We start from the raw sequence: 14,255 nt of genomic DNA, 5'->3' as shown, positions 1-14,255 counted from the left end.
CGTAGCATGAAGGCGCCTTCAAAGAGGTCCAAGGCGCCTTCTATCAGATAGAGTTTATCCGTCGATGATAAAACTTTATCCTCGGCTAACTTCTAGCGAAAGCGCCTTCATACTGTTCATCGAAAGCACCTTCCATCCATGGAAAGCGCCTTCAAAAGATGGAAGACACATTCGTACTGTTCATCGAATATGCCTTCCAGCCATGAAAGGCGCATTCCATAAGGCAAGCTCAAAGATGTTCTCTTCGCGTAGGTGATTCTCCGGCTAACTAGAGTTAAGCTCTCACCTGAACCCAACTCCGACCTTCTTCTTGAATAAGCTTCCTTCCCGATTTCTGGTCTCTTGAACGTCGTGCATGTCCTTCTCGTGCACCTCGCTATCCTTCTCGCTAGCTACGTCTTCCGCTCGACTTCTTGAGTTTCTAAGCTCCTGTACACTTAGACATAAAGATAAAAAATAACATGACCTAACTAAACTTAGTTGACTACATCAAAATTATCCTGAGTACTACAAATAAATTATGAGATCAATTTATAATCGACCATCAAATAACTTGCAAATAATTTCACATTGGTAAAAATTAGTTAGAAATTAATTTATTCTTAAAATTCAAGGACAAATACATCAATTTCAGTTCTCTCAAGTTTCAACCATTCTCTCTTTAACAAGTTTGACGATGATACACACATACTAAGTCATAATAGTACCAAAAATAAATATATCTAAAATAAGATTTTGTAATTCAAGCAAGAATTTGTCAAACATGTTAGGGGGCGTTTGGTTCTTTTCTAAAAATAGGAATCGGAATGGGAATCATTGTATTGTGGAATGGGAATGAGTATGAGCATGGATATCACTCTTAAAAGTAATGTTTGGTTAGTTGTATATCTTCTATCGGAATAAATCAAAGTTTTCTTTTTTACCCTTAAAGAAAAATAAGAGAAAAAATTAGATGTGAGAGAAAGATAAATGTGAGAGAAAAATATGATGAAAGAGAATGATGAGAGAAAAAGTATTATGAGAGAGAAAGTGTGATAAGAAAGAATGAAGAGAGAGAAAGTGTGATGAGAGAAAATGAAAAAAGAGAGTGTGATTGGATAGAGCATGATGAGAGAAAATATGATGTGAGAGAAAGTATGATAGGAGAGGATGAAGAGAGAGAAAATATAGTGAGAAAAAATGAGGAGAGAGAGTGTGATGAGAGAGATTGAGGAGAGAGAAAGTATGGTGAGAGAAAAAGAGAATAGTGAATGATCCTGTCCGAACCAGAAATCAACAGACGCTGGGCACGTGGCGCTCCCTGACTCGCTGATGTAGATCTCCAACTGGTGGCGCGATGCTCCGGCTAACCTGCACAGAAGTCGGGCCGGGAAGGGGGTTCCCGGCGACGACCCTCCGACGCTCAAGTCAGGTAAATTACGATGAACAAGGTGGCTCCCAAAGTCTCAGAGTACGTACCCAGAATCCCCCTCTGTCGGTGAAACCTGAGGTTCTTTATATAGAGCTGTGAAAGGTTTGGGCACGCGTACCAAGGTGCATAAGTGTCCTCTATCCTATCCTAGGTATGCGGCTGTCAGAAAGCTTACCTGTCCTTTCCTAGGTACGCGGCTGTCAGAAAGTTTACCTGACCCATATCGCTACAGTCAAAGCATGCCCTCGATGGGACAGCAGAATCCCCTGTCACAAGATTTGGAGCATGGCACACACGTGAAACCTACAGGTTGTCAAAGAAAGAAATCCTCTGGCCTTTTCCTTTGCTCCAAACTTGTAGTCCGAGCGGACAGATACCTAAACATCCGACCGGACATCCGCAGTGGTTTACTTGTGCTTTGTGGAGACTAACAAACAGGGGTGCTTTATGACTGTGGTCGGTCAAAAGGTCAGCTCGGTCCATGACCTTTTTAACTGAGCGTCGGAACCCCGATTTGACAGGGTGCCTCCCAACTATAAGTGCGAGCCGGCCGGACCTCTCCGGGTACTCGATTCCATCGACCGGCCGGCAGTCCAATCGGACCGGCCGTCTACGGCCGTCCGTCCGGTCGGACCACACTCTCCTCTGGGTGGGCGGCTGTTCCGGTGACTTCCACTTGGCGTTGACTTTGCAAGAAGGGGGGGCCCACTTTTACTACCGGATCACTTGCCTTCCCTTCAAGTCTAGTCGAAGGAGGCGCATAGTCCGACTGACTGGACTGTGAGTTTAGCCGAACGACTCCTCCATGCTAATACTCTCCGCCCGGTCAGCGACAGAGATATCCTTGAATGAATCAATGATGGCTTTCGCCGGATCTCCTCGCGTTCTGCGCCAATCTTCGACATCAATGCGATCATACCTTCATTAAATGCTCCGAATGATTGACTGCCACGTGGAGCAATGCCATCAGAGTACGGAGGCGGTTGCATGATATTTTGATGTGACCGAAGCAATTCGAAATAAACGGCTAGATGTATGCATTGATTCCCGTGACCTGGATCCGACGGTGGAGGCCGACCGGCCCTCACCCTATAAATTCTTCGTTTCCTTCTCGCCCTCACTTGCCTCTCTTTGCTCTGTGGAGCTCCGGCGATCTTGTTGTGCCTTGACGCTCTCCGGCGCCTTTCCTCGATTCATCTCCCTCAGAAGGTTTTAGATCTCTCTTCCTTTCCAGTATCTAATTCGCATTTCTTCCCTAGCTCCGTCTTTGAAATTCCATTCCTTCGCCTTTGAACTTCCTTTTGATTTCTCCGTCCGGATCATGGCCGCCTCTCATCTCAAGAATAATCCCTAGGCCCATGGTATACTATTACGCGATCCCGCTTCAACAACGGATTTTGATATATTGGCGACAATTTCAAATCCCGAGGATATCGGGTTCGCCTGTTGGTCCCGCCGGCCACACATCGCCGCTGTGGTTTCGTGTCTTCGCGACCAATTTATCACGGTCTCATGGCCTCAGACATCCTTTTATAGCGACGCAATTATTTTGGCGTGCCGCTCGGAAGTTTAGTACCAAATACCTTCCGTCTCCTCTGCGGCGTTGTCGTTTTGTTTAAGATTCACAACATTCCCTTCCGACCGGAGGTCTTCTTTTATTTCTATTATCCTAAGGAGCCGGGCACCTTTATGTTCCAAGCTCGGCCCGGTTTGGTCTTCTTCAATAATTACCCACTTCCAATAAACATTGAAGGACTATTATTTCTATATCCGCATGCCCGGTTAGCCAAACTTTCCGACCCAGTGGCAAGTCGGTCTACCTCCTACTCCCGAGTTGAAGAAATTCAAGACCCGACCGGATTATCTTCACGCCGCAAATGTACTAGCCATCTGTGGCTCGACATCAACAAACTTCTTCACGAGGGAGTGATGTACATTTTGGGCTGAGTCCTATACGGACCCCACTTCCGACCGGCTTTGGTAAGAATTTTGCTTGGCACTTGCTTTTTAATCTAAGATCTCTTCATGACACCTCGCCATGAGGCGCTAGGGCGCCTCAAGGAAAGGAAATGAAGGTGCTAAGGCACCTCCAAGGAAATGAAGGCGCCTGGGTCGGTCGGTTCTCACGAAGGAGAGAGCGGCACTCAGTGAATCCGCCAGCCTCTCAACAACAAAGGCCGGAGCTACCCTCCAGGAACCAACGCCCCGAGGAAGGGTCCGTCGGGAGGAGGAACACCATCGCAAAGAGGCGCCGGTGGAGACTCACGCCGGCTACCTCCGCGGTCCAACCCTCCGATCGGGCCGCCGTGGCTACTAAAGGAAAGGTGCCCGAGACCATTTCGTCCGACCGGACGCTCGACCGACGAGCCGATCGCTCCGGCTGAGGCCACTCGGCCGACACTTCTCCCCGCCTGCTCACCCAACGCTCACCATCCATTCGCGGTTTTCACTTCGATCCGGCCGGGCGATCCTCGGTCACGGCCAAGACATACGGGTTACTCTTCATCTTCCAACTGAAGAGAAGCCGACCGGCCCATCGTGCCCGAGCACACCATTACTTTGAAAGGGCCCCTCGCCGAGATGTGGGCCGACGCTCGGGCGCGCGTGGCAATGATCCCCCTCCGGAACTTAGCCAACAGCCACATGCAAGCGGCTACGGGGGTAAGTTTGTTGTTGTTTTTTTTTTTTTAAGTTTTGCCTAAATATTTCAGCTCGGCTTTTAACAACTGGGCCTTCTTGCTTCAGAGATGGGTGGAAGAGATAGCAGTTTCCAGCCGCCTGGCTATGGCGGACGAGGAGATAAGACAACTGCGGGCGGCAGGCGGTCCGAGCGGCTCCCAAGGCCCTTCCTACTCCGAGCTGCAAAAAGAGCTGAAGAGGGCTCAAACTCTACTAGCTGCTGAGCAGAAGAAAACAGCTGACCAGGCCCACGCCCTAGCCAAGTCCGAGCGACAGGTCAAGTCGCTTGACACAAAGATAACTCTGGCCACCACTCGGAAGAACACAGCCATCTCCGATCTGGAGAAGAAAAACGTGGAGGCCCGGGGCTTGGAGTTGAAGATAAAGGAGCTGACGGAGCAGCTCGATCGGGAGAAGGCAGGCCGCTCGGCCGATGCGGAGAAGATTGAACATCTGAATGAGGCCCTCATAAGCTCCCAGGCAACCTTCAAAGAATACCAGGATGCCGAGCCGAGCCGAGTCGCCGCTCTCCGACAAAGCCACATCCGATCGCCCGAGTTCTCGGAGAAAATTTGCGAGCGGATGTACTCGGCTTTCGACTTGGCCATTACGGCCACTATGACCTATCTGAAGTCGAAGGGCCTTCTTCCGGAGTCCACCAATATTCCGGCCGGCGATCAGGTGGAGCTCCTGAGCAACATTCCGAGGGACCTCTACGACTACATCGAGTAATTCTTGTAATTTCACCGCTCGGCTGAACATGAACCTTTTTGTACTTAGGCCACTCGGCCTAAGGTTTTAATTTTAATGAAATGCTTTCCTTTCGTGTACTCTATCTTTTTACACTGTTCCCTTGCTAACACTTGTACTGTCCGCTCGTCTTCTATCATACCTTGGGCATTCGAGGTGCATTCTTGCAAGTGTTTTCCCCAGCTCTTCCGTTCGGCCGAATATCATTCTGTGCTGCTAGCCAGAATCGCTTGTTATAAGCCGATCCGAACCTTTTATACCTCGAGTCCGAGCGGAAATTAGCGTCGGTCTGACTCGGCGGAGAATACGGATAATTGCAGTGTCGACGATATTCCGCTCGGATTATTTATAGACGCCGGCTCGTCTCTCGATTTTTAACGACGGAGCTCGTCGGTTCGTCCGCTCGGATTATTTATAGACGCCGGCTCGTCTCTCGATTTTTAACGACGGAGCTCGTCGGCGCGGATATTTATAGCCGGACAGCGCGGCTCTCGATCTTTAACGACGGAGCTCGTCGGTGCGGATATTTATAGCCGGACGACGCGGCTCTCGATCTTTAACGACGGAGCTCGTCGGTTCGTCCGCTCGGATTATTTATGGCGCGGCTCTCGATTTTAACGACGGAGCTCGCCGCGGATATTTATAGCCGGACGGCGGGCTCTTATTTAACGACGGAGCTCGTCGCGGATATTTATAGCCGGATGGCGCGGCCTCGATCTTTAACGACGGAGCTCGGCGGTCCTTATAGCCGATCGGCGCGGCTCTCGATTTTTAACGACGGAGCTCGTCGGCGCGGATATTTATAGCCGGACGGCGCGGCTCTCGATCTTTAACGACGGAGTTCGTCGGCGTGGATATTTCTAGCCGGACGCGGCTCTCGATCTTTAACGACGGAGCTCGTCGGTTCGTCCGCCCGGATTATTTATGTCGGCACGGCTCTCGATTTTAACGACGGAGCTCGTCGGCGCGGATATTTATAGCCGGACGGCCCGTCTCGATTTTTAACGACTGAGCTCGCACGGATATTTATAGCCGGACGCGGCTCTCGATCTTTAACGACGGAGCTCGCCGGTTCGTCTCGGATTATTTATAAACGCCGGCTCTCGATTTTAACGACGGAGCTCGTCGGTCGGATATTTATAGCCGGACGGCGCGACTCTGATTTTACGGAGCTCGTCGGCCCGGATATTTATAGCCGGACGCCGCTCTCGATCTTTAACGACGAGCTCGTCGGCTCGGATTATTTATAGTCGGCACGGCTCTCGATTTTAACGACGGAGCTCGTCCGCGCGGATATTTATAGCCGGCGCGGCTCTCGATTTTAACGGAGCTCGTCGTCACGGATATTTATAGCCGGACGCGACTCTCGATCTTTAACGACGGAGCTCGTCGGTTCGTCCGCTCGATTATTTATAGACGCCGGCGCCTCTCGATTTTTAACGACGAGGCTGCGCGGATATTTATAGCCGGCGCGGCTCTCGATTTTTACGACGGAGCTCGTCGGTTTATAAGCTCGGCCGGCGCGGCTCTCGATCTTAACGACGGAGCTCGTCGGTCCTCCGATTATAGACGCCGGCTCGTCTCTCGATTTTTAACGACGGAGCTCGTCGGCGCAGATATTTATAGCCGGACGGCGCGGCTCTACGGTTTAACGTCTGGGCTAGACGACCTTCAAGGCTAACTCCTTACCAGGTCGAGCGACCTTGGACTTCCTTTCAGCAGAGGATACCCTGTGCTTTCATCTTTCTACTTCCTGCATCGCAAGTACATAGGCGACCCAAAAGTATATAAGTTTATATTTAGCGCACCTTTCACCCAACTTAGAGAACGTATTCATGGCCGAACGGCTCAGGGTCTACTTCGTCGGGCATTTTGGCTCGAATAAGTTGCCTCCGTCCGAACGGCGCGGGGCCTTCGTTCTTCGATGATAATGCCTTATATTCGCTCTTTTGACTTTTCATTTCTGCATTTCCAGTAATCAATCGAAAAATGTACTCAGGATGATTTACATAGGCACACCTTTCACCCCGCCCGGTAAGGCTGGAGGTGGTTCGCGCTCCACGGCCTATCTAGCTGCCTACCGTCCTCATCCTCCAAATAATACGCGCCCGAGCGGAGCTTTTCCTTTTCTGTCATCCCGCCTTGGAATTTCGTCTGAAGAAGAGCCTCTATCTCTTCGAGCTGGTGCGGCTTCAGGGGTGCGAAATAAGGCCCGATGGAATGCGACGGTGGCTGGAGGTGCTTCCGCTCGGCCACCAGACGCAGATGTTGCTTGTTGCTCCGCCGCTCTACCGATGTTTTTGTCTTGCTCCACTAGTTCGCAGCCCTCATCTCGACCGGAGCTTCGAGTTCTTCTGCTGAAAGCGCCACCGTATGTTGTCGTCCACTCGTCCATTGCTCTTGTTCGAATGCAGTGCTCCCACGACGCCAATTGATCCCGTCCAACCAAATCAATGACTGGCACGTGGCGCCCCGACTCGCTGATGTAGATCTCCAACTGGTGGCGCGATGCTCCGGCTAACCTGCACAGAAGTCGGGCCGGGAAGGGGGTTCCCGGCGACGACCCTCCGACGCTCAAGTCAGGTAAATTACGATGAACAAGGTGGCTCCCAAAGTCTCAGAGTACGTACCCAGAATCCTCCGTCGGTGAAACCTGAGGTTCTTTATATAGAGCTGTGAAAGGTTTGGGCACGCGTACCAAGGTGCATAAGTGTCCTCTGTCCTATCCTAGGTATGCGGCTGTCAGAAAGCTTACCTGTCCTTTCCTAGGTACGCGGCTGTCAGAAAGTTTACCTGACCCATATCGCTACAGTCAAAGCATGCCCTCGATGGGACAGCAGAATCCCCTGTCACAAGATTTGGAGCATGGCACACACGTGAAACCTACAGGTTGTCAAAGAAAGAAATCCTCTGGCCTTTTCCTTTGCTCCAAACTTGTAGTCCGAGCGGACAGATACCTAAACATCCGACCGGACATCCGCAGTGGTTTACTTGTGCTTTGTGGAGACTAACAAATAGGGGTGCTTTATGACTGTGGTCGGTCAAAAGGTCAGCTCGGTCCATGACCTTTTTAACTGAGCGTCGGAATCCCGATTTGACAGGGTGCCTCCCAACTATAAGTGCGAGCCGGCCGGACCCCTCCGGGTACTCGATTCCATCGGCCGGCCGGCAGTCCAATCGGACCGGCCGTCTACGGCCGTCCGTCCGGTCGGACCACACTCTCCTCTGGGTGGGCGGCTGTTCCGGTGACTTCCACTTGGCGTTGACTTTGCAAGAAGGGGGGCCCACTTTTACTACCGGATCAGTGAATATGATGGGAGAGATTGAGGAGAGAGAAAGTATGATGAGAGAGAAAGTGTGTTGAGGAAAAAGGAGGAAGTATGATAAGAGAGATTGAGGAGAGAGAAAGTATGATGAGAGAGAAAGTGTGATGAGAAAAAAGAGAAAAGAGAGTGTGATGGGAGAGATTGAGGAGAGAGAAAGTGTGATGAGAGAGAAAGTGTGATGAGGAAAAAAGGAGGAAGTATGATAAGAGAGATTGAGGAGAGAGAAAGTATGATGAGAGAGAAAGTGTGATGAGAAAAAAGAGAAAAGAGAGTGTGATGGGAGAGATTGAGGAGAGAGAAAGTGTGATGAGAGAGAAAGTGTGATGAGGAAAAAAAGAAGGAAGAGAGTGCGATGGAAGAGATTGAGGAGAGAGAAAGTATAATGAGAGAGAAAGTGTAATGAGAAAAAAAAGAGGAAAGAGAGTGTGATAGGAGAGATTAAGGAGAGAGAGTGTGTGAAATAAAATGATGAGAGAGAAAATATAATAAGAGAGAATAAAAAGAGATAAGTGATATGAAAGAAAAAATAAATAAATATATTTTGATATTTGATATTAATGGAGAAAATTTTAGTTTTAAGTTAAGTGTATTTTTGGAATAAGGGAATATTTTGATTGATGAAAATAGGGTAATGGCTCATTGAAGGAGAGGTACATGAGAATGAGTTATTACCAAATTTCAAGGATTCATTCCCTTATTTGTATTCCTATTCCTATAATCCAAATATTAACAATAGGAATCAATGATTCTCATTCCCATTCCCATTCCCCACTCCTATTATCCTAAACCAAACGTCCCCTTACATTTGTCGGTTAGTTAGAAGCCTATTCATACTACAAATAAGATCTTGTCAGATATTTTTTTAGTAGTGTGAACAATACAACGGCTAAAAGTCAGAGATTAAAATAATATTTTTTTTTCTTTCAATTATTTAAAATTATATTTTAATGTAAACATTTTAGGAGGTCTTTCTTACAAAAATAAATAAACATTAGGGTGAAATGAAAATCACCCGCTTTATCTTTCCCGTTATCTTATGCGGCCTCGCTCGACAGTCGACGCCCTTCTTCCTCTCCAAATCCAAATCGCTGAGCCATGAAATTCTACTCCCTTCACCAATCAAATCGCTGATGGATTTGCTTTTCGTCCCCGCTTCCTTCTCTCCCGCGACCCTCGTTGTCAAACCCTCCGTCCTCCTCTCCCCTCGCGCTTCCCATAAGCCACCGCCGGAAGCTGCAGCAGCCGCCGCCGCGCCGCTATCCTCCGCCACCATTCGCCGCCCCCTGAACCCTCCATTCCGGCAAACATCCCCTGTTGAGCCTGACACCGCCCCTTCGACCGCTCTTAAACCCTCCACCACCAACCCCTTGGCACCGAAGCTCTGGCTTTCCAGTAAGCTCTCTCCTCCACCTCCTCCTCCGCCGCTGCCACCGACCCCTCCGGTGGAAACCCTGCCATCGGATTCCGATGTCGAAGGTCCCTCCTCGCCTGCTGTAAATCCTGATTCCATGGCCGACGCTGCCAAATATCGTGTTTAAGGAAAGATTTTTGTGGGGAATCTGCTGCGATGGGTCAAGAAGAACGAGATCGTCGAGTTCTTCCGCCAATTCGGACCCGTGGAGAAATGCGAGTTGATCAGGGCTCATGATGATCCGGAGCGCAATGTGGGGTATTGTTTCCTGTGATACGGTGGTCCTACTGCTGAAGATTCGGCTGTCAGGGGGGTGGAGTTTGACGGAGTGGAGTTCCATGGGAGGGTTTTGACTGTAATGTTGGACGACGGGAGTCAGCAGAGGGCGAGGAAGGAAGAGAAAATGAACTGGGTAGCAGGGTCGGATCGTAGGGAGTACAAGTCGAAGTTGCATGCGGAGACGGGGAATGCTAGCAATAGATTTGTGAAGGTTTTGGACACTAAGCCAGAGGATTGGCAAGCGGTAGTGTCGGCGTTTGATAAAATACCGAAGGTACAAATCTTTCTTCCCCTGTACCGCTATTTTTGACCTTTTTATCCTTGTTATCCTATAAAATCCCCTCCGCAGCATAGAAAATGCTTCTAGTGGATGACATAGTTTATATAAAACAATCATCTTAGGGTAGATTAATTTTCTTTGCATTGAGGTTGAAGATTATCAACAACAAGAAGCAATGTGCATTAGGAGTTTTGAGTCTAGACATGAATTTGGCTCTTTAAACATTACCGCCTCTCTTTGCTATTGATGGGTAAGCCTGAATTAATTCTTTGTCCTTAGATTCCAGGGATCTTCAACCCCTAGGATCATTGTTACCAAATAAGTATTTAAAATAACTTTGCTCATCTAAATAACATTCTCAAAACTTGAGAGTTATTAACCTATATGATTCAGCCCTCTTTAGGAGATTATCTCTTGATGGTCAAGTATTATGCCAGAAGAGGTGATAAACATCATGCACGAGCAACTTTTGAGAGCATGAGAGCAAGAGGAATTGAACCAGATGAACGCATATTTACAAGGTAACATATTATACAATTATCATATTTATGCTGTGTTAGTTGATTTTTGTAGTAAATACTTTCTTGAAAAAGTGTGAAAATATAAAAGTGTGAAAAATATAAAGGAGAACAATTTCGAAAATAGCTAGATATATCTATGCTGAATTGGAAAATAAAGGAGAACAATTTCAAGTGATTTCTAATTCAAAATTGTTCCCCAAAGAAATGAATAATTGCCTGAAACTTCTCTAGTATTTTCCTCATGTTCTATAGTTCATTGTGAACACTTTACTTTTGGCATTATGAATGATCATGTTGATTTAAGCATTCATTTCTTGCGTTAAAGTAAATTCATTTCATGCAGCCTTGTTCACGCTTATGCAGTTGCCAGAGATATGCTTGGGGCTTTGTCTTGCGTTGATGAAATGAAGACTGAGGGTGTTGAGTTGACTTTGTCTTGCTGAAGTCCTCGATGCTGAGTGAGTATTACTTTCGATAATTCATGTATTTGTCATTAACTTTTATAACCCACCATTTTTTTGTTATATGTTTGATGTGGAAAGCCTAGAAGCTAAGGAATTAATCATTGTTTGTTGCTTGAATTCATAACCAAACTGATACGAGACTATGACATTCCTGAGTTTGCAATCCATGTTGTCATCTCAACCATCTCCATTATTATATAAGTAATGTTTGTTTAATCAGCTGGGATATGCATGATTTTATCAGGCTACTTGTAAATGTTGATTGTGATTTGATTTGGCTGATACAAAATTCTTTTACTTCTCAGTCAAAAACTAAAGAGATATAGATCTGCCTACATGCTGTCTAATGCATCTTTGTTACTTTTGATCTAATAAATTTTCCCTGATGACCTCTTTGCTACTTTGGAAGATCTGCAGATATCTACTTCAAAGAGGCAAAGCAAAAGTTTTCTTCCTTGAATGGTGTAATATACAGCAACATCATTTACGCACATTGGTTAGTATTTTTTTTTTTATGGATTTATATGGCTTTTGTGATACTGCTGTTTGTTATTTGGAATGATTGCCATTTCAAAATATCACTCGATTTCTTATATTTCACTACTTGATGCATGTTATGTGCTTTCTCAAAGTTATGCTGTGATTGAGATGCCATTACCTCTCAGATTAGTGTGTTGGATAGCCTAATCTTAGTAATGCATGTCGGTAACTCATATTAATCCTCAAGTATGCTAGCCAGAATTTTATTGTGGTATATCTTATAATCAAGCAATTTTTCATGATGGCTCTGATCTATACTCATCTTTTTAACTTGAGTAGTACTCTACCTAAGAGCTTTATAGTAGGCATTTCAGAATATACTTCCTGTAAACAATATATCTTTATGAATAAGACATGCAGAATTCTGTCTTCATTCCAGATAATGGAAAATCTTAGATTACATCAAATTTTTTTTTTTTGGTTCTTTAGCAGATAGGGATACTTGTAATTTTCTCAAACCACTTCCTTGTGCAGTCAAAGTGACAACATGTCTCAAGCTGAAGTTTTGGTTCGAGAAATGGAAGAACAAGGAATGGATGTTTCTATTAACATATATCACACAATGATGGATGGTTATACCAATATTCGAGATGAGAAGAAATGTTTAATTGTTGTTGATAGGCTTAAGGTAACGAAGCATTCTGTATATTTGTATTCTAATTCATGGAATTTTTATTTTTTTTTTTCTTGTTTTTGGTCTGAAGATTTGGAGTCAATTGACATATCTTGTATCCGCATGCATTTCTTGCTACAGTTTGCATGTGTTGCTCCTCTGGCATCTCCATACTCTCTAGCTGTGTGTTCCAGTTGACAATAACTAGCTTGCGATGGTATAAAACCTATAGGATGCTAATGAAACCTGATGATCACTAGTTTCCCTTTATTTCTTCACTTGCATATGGTTAGTAACTATGAAAAGGAGACTGGAAACAGTGTCACTAGCATTTGGAACCAGAGGTAATAATCACAAGTGATCTTGTTTATGGCTTTCTGTTAAACAAACTAACATATATCAACTTTTATAACCTCTAAGAAGGTAGAGTAAGTGGAAGGTAATTGCATCCCCTTCTTGTATATGGTTTTCTGTTAAACATACTAACATATATTACCTTTTATAACCTCTATGGTGGCAGAAAGACGAATACACTCGCCCCCAACGTCTCCGTCAACCCGTCCTGTTTTTTATAACCTCTATGAAGATAGAGTAAGTGGAAGGTAATTGCATCCCCTTGGGTTGGTCAGAAAAATAAAATAAAATCTTCGAACTAGGTACTTTATTTTCTTCCAATTTCTTACCGGGCTAGCTTCCTCTTTAGCTTCCTATTTTTTCTCTCCCATGGCTCCTTTTTGTCATTGTCGTTCGGCCCCTGAGCTACCGCTTGAGTAGGTCATCATGTGGTGCCCTTGAGACCTATGGATTCATGTTCAATGATCAAATCTCTTGCAATATTATCTATCAAGGTTGTTAGCTCTGCCAGAAGCCTTGCCCATTTGCAATGCGCTCTCTTGTAACAAGTTTGATGGTGCACACATACTAATTAATAGTCGTACCAAGAGACAAATATATTTCAAATAAAATTTTATACAAATTAGAGTTTGTCAAGGATTTTACATTCGTTGTTGTATGAAAAGATTATTTTACCTTATCTTAGGCGTCTCTTGCTGTTCGTTTCTAAATTACATGATTGAAGTAACATTGGCATAACGGGATTGATAAGAGTGGAGTGAATTATCTATATGAAAATCAAATAAGTCTTTCTCAATATTTCAATTCGGATTAGTAGCAGTAGCACAATTATAATAAAAATAAATGAACAATTTTAAAAGAAAGAGACAAAAGAGTTACTTAGTTACAACCTAAGTGGTTATTAATCTAAGGTAAATAAAAGTATTAAAAAAATCTCCTTTGGTGAAGATGGAAAAGTCTCTTACATGCGTTGAATGCTCAAAAAGTTGTTAGAAAATGAATACTACAGTTGATGATGATTTCCTATGTCTATGGGTCTTTCTATAGTCTTTTGAAAAAGTTATTCGTAGCTTGAAGGCACCTCCAAAGAAGTCCAAGGCATCTTTCATCGGATAGAGTTTATCCTTCGAGGATAAAACTTTATCCTCAGTTAACGGTTAGCGAAAGCGTCTTCGTACTGTTCATCGAAGGCGCCTTTAAGCCATGGAATATGCCTTCAAAGGTTGGAAGGTACCTTCGTACTGTTTATCGAATGCGTCTTTCAACTATGAAAGACGCATTCCATAAGGCAACTCAGCTCAAAGCTGATCTTTTCGCTTAGTTCTTCGCGTAGGTGATTCTCCGACTAACCAGAGTTAAGTTTATCCGAACCTAACTCCGACCTTCTCCTCGATTAAGTTTCCTTTTCGGCTTATGGTTCCTCGAACGTCGCGCATATCCTTCTTGTGCACCTTATCATCCTTCTCGCTAGTTACGTCTTTTGCTCGACTTCTTGTGTTCCTAAGTTTCTGGCCTGCACACTTACCCTATGTTTGGATGGAGTGAGGGAAGGTTCATTAACGGAAGGAGAAGGGAGAGGAAGGAAGGGGAAGTGAGAAGAAGTAAAGTATTTAATTTCTCTTTGTTT

The 14,255-nt window shown here is 45.4% G+C and overlaps 1 protein-coding gene across 11 annotated transcripts; it reads left to right on the top strand.

Annotated features, from left to right (window-relative positions):
* Positions 1 to 9,208: 9,208 nt before the first annotated feature.
* Positions 9,209 to 12,544, top strand: LOC122000602 (vegetative cell wall protein gp1-like). 11 transcript variants are annotated; one of them, XR_006117189.1, is made up of 6 exons: positions 9,209 to 10,130; positions 10,285 to 10,386; positions 10,530 to 10,657; positions 11,001 to 11,115; positions 11,531 to 11,617; positions 12,136 to 12,544. XR_006117189.1 is itself a non-coding variant. In XM_042554964.1 (2 exons), the coding sequence occupies exon 1, from the start codon at positions 9,297 to 9,299 to the stop codon at positions 9,702 to 9,704; it is 408 nt and encodes a 135-aa protein (XP_042410898.1). In that variant the 5' UTR covers positions 9,209 to 9,296; the 3' UTR covers positions 9,705 to 10,130; positions 10,416 to 10,487. The 11 variants fall into 11 exon arrangements, 1 of the variants encoding a protein (XP_042410898.1); XR_006117194.1 differs by lacking the exon at positions 10,285 to 10,386 and having other exon boundaries at positions 10,574 to 10,657; positions 11,021 to 11,115; XR_006117192.1 differs by lacking the exon at positions 10,285 to 10,386 and having other exon boundaries at positions 10,574 to 10,657.
* The last annotated feature ends 1,711 nt before the right edge of the window (positions 12,545 to 14,255 follow it).

The sequence above is a fragment of the Zingiber officinale genome, chromosome 7A (assembly GCF_018446385.1).
Source record: "Zingiber officinale cultivar Zhangliang chromosome 7A, Zo_v1.1, whole genome shotgun sequence".
In the NCBI taxonomy this organism is placed as follows: domain Eukaryota; kingdom Viridiplantae; phylum Streptophyta; class Magnoliopsida; order Zingiberales; family Zingiberaceae; genus Zingiber; species Zingiber officinale.
Note: the sequence above shows the minus strand (reverse complement) of the source record. Positions and strands in the feature narration are given on the sequence as shown.

Excerpts from the sequence above, each read along its gene's own strand:
- LOC122000602 (XM_042554964.1), top strand. The coding sequence starts at position 9,297 with ATGGATTTGCTTTTCGTCCCCGCTTCCTTCTCTCCCGCGACCCTCGTT.